At 43.9% G+C, this 12446-nt stretch overlaps 1 protein-coding gene across 3 annotated transcripts in view; it reads left to right on the top strand.

Moving 5' to 3' along the window:
* Positions 1-12446, top strand: part of LOC118371072 (t-SNARE domain-containing protein 1-like) — a 172677-nt gene that overhangs the window by 81230 nt on the left and 79001 nt on the right. For all 3 annotated transcript variants that reach the window (XM_052489876.1, XM_052489875.1, XM_052489874.1), the window contains 2 exons: positions 7779-7856; positions 10477-10546. In XM_052489876.1, the coding sequence (XP_052345836.1) occupies positions 7779-7856; positions 10477-10546 (148 nt within the window). The remainder of the gene's footprint in view (positions 1-7778; positions 7857-10476; positions 10547-12446) is intronic.

Below are 12446 nucleotides of genomic sequence, written 5' to 3'. Positions count from 1 at the left end.
GAGGAGACCTTAATGAGAGCCCACTCTACCAGCCACAGGTACCACTGAGGGTTCTTAAGTGGCCCAAGTGGGGTGTGTGCTGAGCAGCCATGACAATGTCATTGGAGCCGCTGGGAGTGAATTGGTTGCAGTGGTCTGGAGTCACGTTGCAGTGGTCTGGAGTCAGGTTAGAACTAGAATGTTACTAGAACTAGAATGGTAGAATACCGTACAGCTTGGAAGAGATGGTGTTGCTCAAGAGTTGGAAAACATTGTGGGAGTAAGTTAAAGGTTGTTTGTTTTGCTTCTTTTGTCAGATTGATGATGCATAATCATGCACGCTAACAAAGTTTCAATGGTGATTCACCACAATTAATTAAATGTGTTTATCTAGCATAAAGCACATTTTGAAATACTCAGCATCTGTATGAAAGAAGGTATTGTGAAAGATATATTTGAAATTAGCATTCGAAAGGTCAAGCTTTGCGTCAGACTCTCACTGCATCAGAACATATTCACGATGGTATTTTTAGCGGGCTACAGAAGGCAACCGTATGGATAGGAGACTCTCCAACACATATTTGTGTAGTTGCATACAGTGCATCATACAGCAACATTGATGATGCGTCATCAGTCTAATTCAGGGGAAAGAGAGCCAGTTAGCACCAAGCAGATGGCAGAAGAGGCTCACACTCATAGCACTTTCTCAGAGCATTAAGAAAGTCCATTAGAACTATATTTAGCTTTAGTGGGCATTTGACGCCTCTCCAACTTCAATGTATTTAGTATATGGATATCTGAAATATCAGCTATGAGTGTGACACAATTCATGTTTTGAGTTGCTGAAGATATATTGTTGGCTACAAAATAGTTGTATTTTCTGCCTGTGTTTTATCTTTGCCAACTCTGTAATTTGTTATGGATGATGGAGTGGGTGAGTGATTGAGAACTGTAAAGGGACTATTATCATCAGACTTCCTGGCAAACAGCAAGGCTTGAACAGCATGGTGTTCTGGCGAAATGCACTGTTATTTTGGAACAGGAGAAGAAGACACTTTCATGATCATCATTGAATGTGCTCCTGCATTGTCTATGTCTCCTGACTGGAACACACCAACAGAGGAGAAGAGATCACTCTGGAACACACCAACAGAGGAGAAGAGATCACTCTGGAACACACCGACAGAGGAGAAGAGATCACTCTGGAACACACCAACAGAGGAGAAGAGATCACTCTGGAACACACCGACAGAGGAGAAGAGATCACTCTGGAACACACCAACAGAGGAGAAGAGATCACTCTGGAACACACCAACAGAGGAGAAGAGATCACTCTGCAACACACCAACAGAGGAGAAGAGATCACTCTGGAACACACCAACAGAGGAGAAGAGATCAACAGAGGAGAAGAGATCACTCTGGAACACACCGACAGAGGAGAAGAGATCACTCTGGAACACACCAACAGAGGAGAAGAGATCACTCTCATCACAGAGGAGAAGAGATCACTCTGAAGAATCACACCAACAGAGGAGAAGAGATCACTGGAACACACAAACTGGAACACACCAGAGGAGAAGAGATCAGAGGAGAAGAGATCACTCTGGAACACACCAACAGAGGAGAAGAGATCACTCTGGAACACACCAACAGAGGAGAAGAGATCACTGGAACACACTGGAACACACACCAACAGAGGAGAAGAGATCACTCTGGAACACACCAACAGAGGAGAAGAGATCACTCTGGAACACACCAACAGAGGAGAAGAGATCACTCTGGAACACACCAACAGAGGAGAAGAGATCACTCTGGAACACACCAACAGAGGAGAAGAGATCACTCTGGAACACACCAACAGAGTGAGAAGAGATCACTCTGGAACACACCAACAGAGGAGAAGAGATCACTCTGGAACACACCAACAGAGGAGAAGAGATCACTCTGGAACACACCAACAGAGGAGAAGAGATCACTCTGGAACACACCAACAGAGGAGAAGAGATCACTCTGGAACACACCAACAGAGGAGAAGAGATCACTCTGGAACACACCAACAGAGGAGAGGATCACTCTGGAACACACCAACAGAGGAGAAGAGATCACTCTGGAACACACCAACAGAGGAGAAGAGATCACTCTGGAACACACAACAGATCACTCTGGAACACACCAACAGAGGAGAAGAGATCACTCTGGAACACACCAACAGAGGAGAAGAGGAACACACCAACAGAGGAGAAGAGATCAGAACACACCAACAGAGGAGAAGAGATCACTCTGGAACACACCAACAGAGGAGAAGAGATCACTCTGGAACACACCAACAGAGGAGAAGAGATCACTCTGGAACACACCAACAGAGGAGAAGAGATCACTCTGGAACACACCAACAGAGGAGAAGAGATCACTCTGGAACACACCAACAGAGGAGAAGAGATCACTCTGGAACACACCAACAGAGGAGAAGAGATCACTCTGGAACACACCAACAGAGGAGAAGAGATCACTCTCAACAGAGGAGAAGAGATCACTCTGGAACACACCAACAGAGGAGAAGAGATCACTCTGGAACACACCAACAGAGGAGAAGAGATCACTCTGGAACACACCAACAGAGGAGAAGAGATCACTCTGGAACACACCAACAGAGGAGAAGAGATCACTCTGGAAACACACCAACAGAGGAGAAGAGATCACTGGAACACACCAACAGAGGAGAAGAGATCACTGGAACACACCAACTGGAACACACCAACAGAGGAGAAGAGATCACTCTGGAACACACAACAGATCAGAGGAGAAGAGATCACTCTGGAACACACCAACAGAGGAGAAGAGATCACTCTGGAACACACCAACAGAGGAGAAGAGATCACTCTGGAACACACCAACAGAGGAGAAGAGATCACTCTGGAACACACCAACAGAGGAGAAGAGATCACTCTGGAACACACCAACAGAGGAGAAGAGATCACTCTGGAACACACCAACAGAGGAGAAGAGATCACTCTGGAACACACCAACAGAGGAGAAGAGATCACTCTGGAACACACCAACAGAGGAGAAGAGATCACTCTGGAACACACCAACAGAGGAGAAGAGATCACTCTGGAACACACCAACAGAGGAGAAGAGATCACTCTGGAACACACCAACAGAGGAGAAGAGATCACTCTGGAAAACACCAACAGAGGAGAAGAGATCACTCTGGAACACACCAACAGAGGACAAGAGATCACTCTGGAACACACCAACAGAGGAGAAGAGATCACTCTGGAGTGGGTGGAGGGTAGAGCTGTGTTGAAACGGTGAATCTTTAATGCTTGTTGTGTGTTTTTGTTGCCTTGTCACTCCAGGTACTGTATCTCCAGGCCTGCTCACATCATGCCCCAAAATAAACCTAGCATTAAGTTTGTTATAGAAACTGCAGTGTATGCAGGCTAGGCTATAGCATGTTTTATGGCGATCCCAACATGGTCTGTGTGTAGTTGCGTAGTGTGACTGTTCGAGTGTTGAACATACAGTAGATTGTCCGGAAGCCTAAAAACCAAGTTAGCTATGGTAGTTAACACGAGCTTGTGACATTTATCTGAGAATGACCTGACCTAGGTTAGATAGCTAGAATCAAGGACTGGCATGCTTTTTGTCTCAAACAAAACTATCTGTGTGTAAGTATTAAAAGGCATCACATACTGAAATAGTCTTTAGAAGTTGGAAGCTCCTCTGGGAGCAAGAAAGGAGAAAAGGCTATTTTTCCCCTGCAGTGGGTCTATGCCCGGCCTGGCCCTGTTTTAGGAAGAGTTTCCACAGTGGAACGACAGCTGCTGACCTCGAAGGTAATGAGATGGGGGCTTTTGATTAAGTTGCGCTCTGATTTGAGAGTGTAATTGAACGTGTTGCAGATAGTGCATTTGCCGTATCGACAAGCGACTCTGCAAAGGCCAGGATGTTAATTCGTCTCTCGAGTGTTGCTGAGGTTTTCATTCATCACTGTAGCACTGTGTGTGTTTTGCGTGTTTGCGTGTGTGTGTAGGGAGAACTCAGCAGCTTCTGTATCAGTTGTTCAGCAATTCTCAACCTGTCGTGCCGCAGTGTGAAGACACATTTTAATCACTTCCCTTTACACTCTCTTTATGGAGATTGTGCTGATTGATGCAGTTGGATGTAGATCTGCTAGACATTATGACGTGATTATAGGTTCAGACCGCTTCCAAAGCACTGTAGAGACAGATAGGAGACAGGAGGAAAAAAGGCCCAATTAAGCACATTAAACATTTGTAAATGCCTTTCTAACGTTTTTCCCAGACCTGGCTACCTTTCTATCCCTATCTTAGTCTTTCTTCCTGCCTCACCCTTTTCTATTCTCCCCATTCCTTTCCTCTCTCCATCCCTTGTTCTTTCTGTGCCAGCTTGTCAGGCAGAGAGCCAGTGTAGCAGCCAGGAGTCCATGGCGACACTAGAGTAATGACTGTGTCAGATACCCTCCAGCAGTCGTTGTCGTGTGTGTGTGTGTGTGTGTGTGTGTGTGTGTGTGTGTGTGTGTGTGTGTGTGTGTGTGTGTGTGTGTGTGTGTGTGTGTGTGTGTGTGTGTGTGTGTGTGTGTGTGTGTGTGTGTGTGTGTGTGTGTGTGTGTGTGTGTGTGTGTGTGTGTGTGTGTGCATACGCGTGTGTGAGATAGTGAAAGGTAAATGTAATGTAAATGTAAATAGAGCGAAAATGAAGGAGAGAGTTTGCTCATGACTTAAAGATTGTATACAGTGCAATCAGAAAGTAATTCAGACCCCTTCACTTTTTCCACATTTTGTAATGTTATAGCGTTTTCTACAATTTTTCCTCATCAATCTACACACAATACCCCATTATGACAGAGCAAAAACAGGTTTTTAGAAATGTTTGCTAATTTGTAAAATAAATATAACATAAATATCACATTTACATAAATATTCAGACCCTTCACTCAGCACTTTGTTGCAGCACCTTTGACAGTGATTACAGCCTTGAGTCTTCTTGGTTATGACGCTTGGCACACCTCTATTTGGGGAGTTTCCCCCAATCTTCTCTGCAGATCCTCTCAAGCTCTGTCAGGTTGGATGGGGAGCCTCGCTGCACAGCTATTTTCAGGTCTATCCAGAGATGTTCGATCAAGTTCAAGTCCGGGCTCTGGCTGGGCCACTAAAGGACATTCAGAGACTTGTCCCAAAGCCACTCATGCGTTGTCTTGGCTGTATGCTTAGGGTCGTTGTCTTGTTGAAAGGTGAACCTTTGCCCCAGTCTGAGGTCCTGAGTGCTCTGGTGAAGGTTTTCATCAAGGATCTCTCTGTACTTTGCTCCATTAATCTCTCCCTCGATCCTGACTAGTCTCCCAGTCCCTGCCGCTGACAAACAGCCCCACAGCATGATGCTACCACCACCATGCTTAACTGTAGGGATTGCGATAGACGTGACTCTTGGGATTCAAGCCAAAGAGTGCATTCTTGGTTTCATCAGACCAGAGAATCTTGTTTCTCATGGTCTGAGTCCTTTAGGTGCCTTTTGGTAAACTCCAAATGGGCTGTTATGTGCCTTTTAATGAGGAGTGGCTTCTGTCTGGCCACTCCAACATAAAGGTTGTCCTTCTGGAAGGTTCTCTCATCTCCACAGAGGAACTATGCAGCTCTGTCAGAGTGACCATCGGAATCTTGGTCACCTCCCTGACCAAGGCAATTCTCCTCCAATTGCTCAGTTTGGCTGGGCAGCCAGCTCTAGCAGGACTCTTGATGGTTCCAAACTTCCTCCATTTAAGAATGATGGAGGCCACTGTGTTCTTTGGAGCCTTCAATGCTGCAGATTGTTTTGGTACCCTTCTCCAGATCTGTGCCTCGACACAATCCTGTCTCGGAGCTCTACGGACAATTCCTTCGACCTAATGGCTTGGTGTTTGCTCTGACATGCACTGTCAACTGTGGGACCTTATATACATGTGCCTTTCCAAATCATGTCCAGTCAACTGAATTTACCACAAGCGGACTCTAATCAAGTTGGTTAAACATCTCAAGGATGATCAATGGAAACAGGATGCACCAGAGCTCAATTTAGTGTCTCATAGCAAAGAGTCTGAATAGTTTATGTAAAGGTATTTCTGTTTTTTATTATTAATACATTTGCAAAAATGTTTTAAAAAAAAATGTTTTCGCTTTGTTATTATTGGGTATTGTGTGTAGATTTCTGAGATGTGTTTTTATCCGATGGAGAATAAGGCTGTAATGTAACAAAAAGTGGAAAATGTCAAGTGGTCTGAATACTTTCCAAAGGCACTGTATTTGCATGTCATGCTGATGTGAGTGTGTGTAGGTGTGTGTGTGTGTCTTTGTGTGCCTGTGTGTGTGTGTGTTCGTGTGCGTGTGCATGTGCCTGTGTCTCTGTGTGTGTGCGTCTGTGTGTGATAATTGAAGAGAGAGTGGGGCTGGATCCAGGTGGTGGAAGATAAAGGGCTTAGAAGTGATCCCGTCGTGCTACCGCTTCCCCACCAGCAGGGGGGGGGGGTTTACGTAACACAGCAGTCTGCCTTGGATGATATCGGCCACGATATCTGTCTCACACACATTCAACTCATTTGACCGTGAATCGGGCATGGTCAGGCATCACACACACACATTGCAGACCTGACTACACATAGGCATGCACACACACACACACACACACACACACACACACACACACACACACGCTACAACCCAACTAGCTAAGCCCCCAACCGAGTGTAGTCTAAAACGTTACACCCAGACACTGCCTACATGAACACTCACATACTCACAGAGACAAACAAATCCTAATCAGATGTCATACAAGGATGAACAGACAGAAGAGAGACCAGGGTAATGCCACTGGTCAGTGTGTAGAACGGTGCAGAGTAATCAATGTCCCTCCTGAAATCGCACACACCATCCGTGTCATTGGGTGACCTTGTGTCACCCTTCTGTAGTCCTCCATCCTTCCATCTCTCCCTCTATCCCTCCATCAGCAGAGTGTGAAACACTGGGTCACTGATGCGAGGAGAGGGATGACTTAGACCTCTGAGTTCCTCCACACAGACATAGGTGGTTCCATGTGAAGTAGCATGAACATTGAGCATCCGCCATTTATCATAACGATGGGAAGAACTGGACAAGCGTGTGTCGAAGGCGGGAGTATGTAGATCACACTCGGGGCAGCAACGGTCGTTGAACTAAAAAATGACACCATTTTAAAATGTATTGCTGTCATATAGTGTGTACTTTTGACTTAATCATATTTCTTCCACCACAGGAAACTGTCCATAGTTTGTTAAATCAAGTGAATGATCCTTAATATGCAGACGTGTCGATCATATGTCTCAGTGAACTGCAAACCTTTATTTTGTTATTCTGTGCCTCAGTTGTGGTTAAAGAGCACAGCTTAATGGAACAATGCTTATACAATATGCAGGTTCAACATATTTCCTCTTTCTTTTCCTGTAATTTTTCATTCCAAACAGTAATCCCCCACCACCCATTGTCATTTTCACTTTACAGTCACTTTAGGAGTCAGAATTAGACAAAGTCCGACCTTGGCCTGTTTCTTCTGTGTGCCTCATGAGCTATTTAGCAGTTGCCTAAGGTGTTTGGTTCAAAGTCCCTGGACCCGGATTACAGTCCTGGACAAGGCTAAACCCCAAATTCACTGTAACACATTTCATGATAGAACAGCTCTGTGGCTGTTGTGTTTTACCTACGATATCTGCCTTGTTTTTGTTGTGTTTTTATCATGCTCCATCGAACTGAAATCATGTCTTCTCCAAGCAACACAGGTCAGCTCCTCAGAGCTGCAAGACGTGTTTCAAGAGACCTCCTCCAACATTTTCCAGATCAACGCAAATGGTGAGTCTTGAATATATGTTTGTGTGTGTACATGTGTAACTGTGCCTTTTCTGTTATACTGTTGATATAAACTCAGCAAAAAAGAAACGTCCTGTCACTGTCAACTGTGTTTATTTTCTTGCAAACTTAACATATGTGTAAATATGTGTATGACCATAACAAGATTCAACAACTGAGACATAAACTGAACAAGTTCCACAGACACGTGACTAACAGAAATTGAATAATGTGTCCCTGAACAAAGGGGGAGGTTAAAATCAAAAGTAACAGTCAGTATCTGGTGTGGCCACCAGCTGCATTAAGTACTGCAGTGCATCTCCTCTTCATGGACTGCACTAGATTTGCCCGTTCTTGCTGTGAGATGTTACCCCACTCTTCCACCAAGGCACCTGCAAGTTCCCGGACATTTCTGGGGGGAATGGCCCTAACCTTCACCTTCCAATTCAAGAGGTCCCAGACGTTCTCAATGGGATTGAGATCCGGGCTCTTCGCTGGCCATGTCAGAAAACTGACATTCCTGTCTTGCAGGAAATCACGCACAGAACGAGCAGTATGACTGGTGGCATTGTCATGCTGCAGGGTCATGTCAGGATGAGCCTGCAGGAAGGGTACCACATGAGGGAGGAGGATGTCTTCCCTGTAACGCACACATTGAGATTGCCTGCAATGACAGTAAGCTCAGTCTGATGATGCTGTGACACACCGCCCCAGATCATGACGGACCCTCCACCTCCAAATTGATCCCACTCCAGAGTACAGGCCTCGGTGTAACTCTCATTCCTTCGACGATAAACATGAATCCGACCATCACCCCTGGTGAGACAAAACTGTGACTTGTCAGTCCAGCACTTTTGCCAGTCCTGTCTGGTCCAGCGACGGTGGGTTTGTGCCCATAGGCAACGTTGCCGGTGATAACTGGTGATGACCTCGGCATATTGCGGACAGTCTGAGCACTGATGGAGAGATTGTGCGTTCCTGGTGTAACTTGGGCAGTTGTTGTCATCCTGTACTTGTCCCGCCAGTGTGATGTTCGAATGTACCGTTCCTGTGCATGTGTTGTTACACATGGTCTGCCACTGCAAGGATGATCAGCTGTCCGTCCTGTCTCTCTGTAGCGCTGTCTTTGGCGTCTCACAGTAAGGACATTGCAATTTATTGCCCTGGCCACATCTGCAGTCCTCATGCCTCCTTGCAGCATGCCTGAGGCACATTCACGCAGATTAGCAGGGATGAGCTGGGCATCTTTCTTTTGGTGTTTTTCAGAGTCAGTAGAAATGCCTCTTTAGTGTCCTAAGTTTTCATAACTGTGACCTTAATTGCCTACCATCTGTAAGCTGTTAGTGTCTAAACGACCATTCCACAGGTGCATGTTCAGTAATTGTTTATGGTTCATTGAACAAGCATGGGGAACAGTGTTTAAAACCTGTTTGGGATAGGGGGCAGCATTGGGAAGTTTGGATGAAAAGCATGCCCAGAGTAAACTGTTACTCAGGCCCAGAAGCTAGGATATGCACATAATTAGTAGATTTGGATAGAAAACACTCTAAAGTTTCCGAAACTGTTAAAATAATGTCTGTGAGTATAACAGAACTCATATGGCAGGCGAGAAACTGAGAAAAATCCAACCAGGATGTGGGAATTCTGAGGTTTGTAGTTTTCAAGTGAATGCCTATCCAATATCCAGTGTCTGTGGTGTCAGATTGCACTTTCTAAGGCGTCCAGTAGATGTCAACAGTCTTTAGAAGTTGTTTCAGGCTTCTATTGTGAAAGGGGAGAGAATAAGACCACTCAGAGTAAGTGGCTCAGCTGAAAGCCATGAGTTGTTTATCAAGCGTGGCCATGAGATCGTCCCTGGTTATCTTTCTTTTCTATTGTCAACGCTGTTGTCCGGTTGAAATAATATAGAATATTTATGATTAAAAGATCCTAAGGATTGACGATAGACATCATTTGACATGTTTCTATGAACTTTAATGGAGCTTTTTTTGACTTTTCATCTGGGTGTTGTGCTCACGCTTTGTGCATATGGATTACCGAACTAAACGCGCAAACAAAAAGGAGGATTTTGGACATAGAGATGAACTTTATCGAACAAAACAAACATTTATTGTAACATGGAGTCCTGGGAGTAACACCGGATGAAGATCATCAAAGGTAAGGGATTAATTTTAATGCTATTTCTGACTTTTGTGACACCTCTCCTGGAAAATGTCTGTATGTTTTTTTGTGGCTAGGCGCTGTCCTAATATAATCGCATGGTGTGCTATCGCCGTAAAGCCTTTTTGAAATTGGACACTGTGGTTGAAGTTTATCTTTAAAATGATGCATAATACTTGTATGTTTGAGGAATTTTAGTTAAGAGATTTTTGAGATGTTTTGAGATGTTTTATTATGAGATGTTTTTCATTTAAAAAAAGGTTTAGTGGTGGGGTGTTCCGCATACCAGAAAGGTTCAACCCTTTACAATGAAGATCTGTGAAGTTATTTGTATTTTTACGAATGATCTCTGAAAGACAGGGTCCTGAAAAAGGGACGTTTCTTTTTTTGCTGAGGTTTGTACTGTAAAAGCACTTGAACTTCTTTGATGTTTACAATGCTATATGTTCCCTCCCCATCTCAGTTGTAACATTAGAGAAGAGTCTTCAATCTTTGGGAACGTCCAGAGACACTGCTGAACTGCGACAAAGCCTGTGAGTAATCACAACACACACACACACACACACACACACACACACACACACACACACACACACACACACACACACACACACACACACACACACACACACACACACACACACACACGGGAATTATAGTACTTACATATTCATATCAACACATTAGTGTGCAACTCAAGCGAGTAACTCAACGGCTTCCTCCCTCAATTAACCAACCGTCTGAACACTAACCATTTACTGCTGTGTTATTGACATCACATACTGCTGCAACCATGCTTTAGCTACAGTGTAGCCTGATACATAGCCTCTGAGTGTTCATGCTGCTTGACCTGTCTGTCCTTTAATCATGCCGAGGGTCACATTAAACCCAGTAGCTCCAGAACAGAGAATATTTTCTCTATATTTCAATGTCCTCTTTCATAGCCGATATTGATTATACTTGTTTTAGTTGAGCTGCCAGCAATTACCAAATTCCTGCCTGATGACAAAGTGGCCAATCTGAGATGATTGTGTCTGTTTAAAATGCATTACACCCCACTGTGCTGCCTGGCATGTCATCAATTCTATGAACATTTTTTTATGATCACCTTGGAAACCTACACTGTCTGAATGTGTGTATGTGTGTGTGTTTCTTTTGCTTTCTGTTGCTTTCTTTAATATTGGTGAAGGATGTGAACCATTATAGACAATGATCTGGGCTCACTGCTCTGAATTACTGGAAAGAAAATGGGTTTCCATGTGATGTGACCCCTCTGTCAGATGTCAACAGCTACAGTATTGTATGCATTCCAGTGTCTTGAAATGATGGTTGAATGGCACAGTTGAATGGTTGAATGCTACAGATGAATGGTTGAATGGTGCAGTTGAATGGTTGAATGCTACAGATGAATGGTTGAATGGTGCAGTTGAATGGTTGAATGGTACAGTTTAATGGTAGAATGGTACAGATGAATGGTTGAATGGTGCAGTTGAACGGTTGAATGGTGCAGTTGAATGGTTGAATGGTGCAGTTGAACGGTTGAATGCTACAGTTGAATGGTTGAATGGTGCAGTTGAATGGTTGAATTGTGCAGTTGAATGGTTGAATGGTGCAGTTGAATGGTTGAATGGTGCAGTTGAATGGTTGAATGGTACAGTTGAATGGTTGAATGGTACAGTTTAATGGTTGAATGCTACAGTTGAACGGTCGAATGGTACAGTTGAATGGTTGAATTGTGCAGTTGAATGGTTGAATGGTGCAGTTGAATGGTTGAATGCTACAGTTGAACGGTCGAATGGTGCAGTTGAATGGTTGAATGGCACAGTTGAATGGTTGAATGGTGCAGTTGAATATTTGAATGGTGCAGTTGAATGGTTGAATGGTACAGTTGAATGGTTGAATGGTACAGTTGAATGGTTGAATTGTACAGTTAAATGGTTGAATAGTACAATGTAATGTTTGAATGGTGCAGTTGAATGGTTGAATGGTACAGTTGAATGGTTGAATGGTACAGTTGAATGGTTGAATGGTGCAGTTGAATGGTTGAATGGTGCAGTTGAATGGTTGAATGGTGCAGTTAAATGGTTGAATGGTACAGTTGAATTGTTGAATGGTACAGTTGAATGGTTGAATGGTACAGTTGAATGGTTGAATGGTACAGTTGAATGGTTGAATGGTACAGTTAAATGGTTGAATGGTACAGTTGAATGGTTGAATGGTACAGTTGAATGGTTGAATGGTACAGTTGAATGGTTGAATGGTACAGTTGAATGGTTGAATGGTACAGTTAAATGGTTGAATAGTACAGTTGAATGGTTGAATGGTGCAGTTAAATGGTTGAATGGTACAGTTGAATGGTTGAATGGTACAGTTAAATGGTTGAATGGTACAGTTAAATGGTTGAATGGTACAGTTAAATGGTTGAATAGTACA

This window comes from Oncorhynchus keta, chromosome 31 (assembly GCF_023373465.1).
Source record: "Oncorhynchus keta strain PuntledgeMale-10-30-2019 chromosome 31, Oket_V2, whole genome shotgun sequence".
NCBI lineage: Eukaryota > Metazoa > Chordata > Actinopteri > Salmoniformes > Salmonidae > Oncorhynchus > Oncorhynchus keta.
This window is presented reverse-complemented; position numbering and strand designations above follow the sequence as displayed.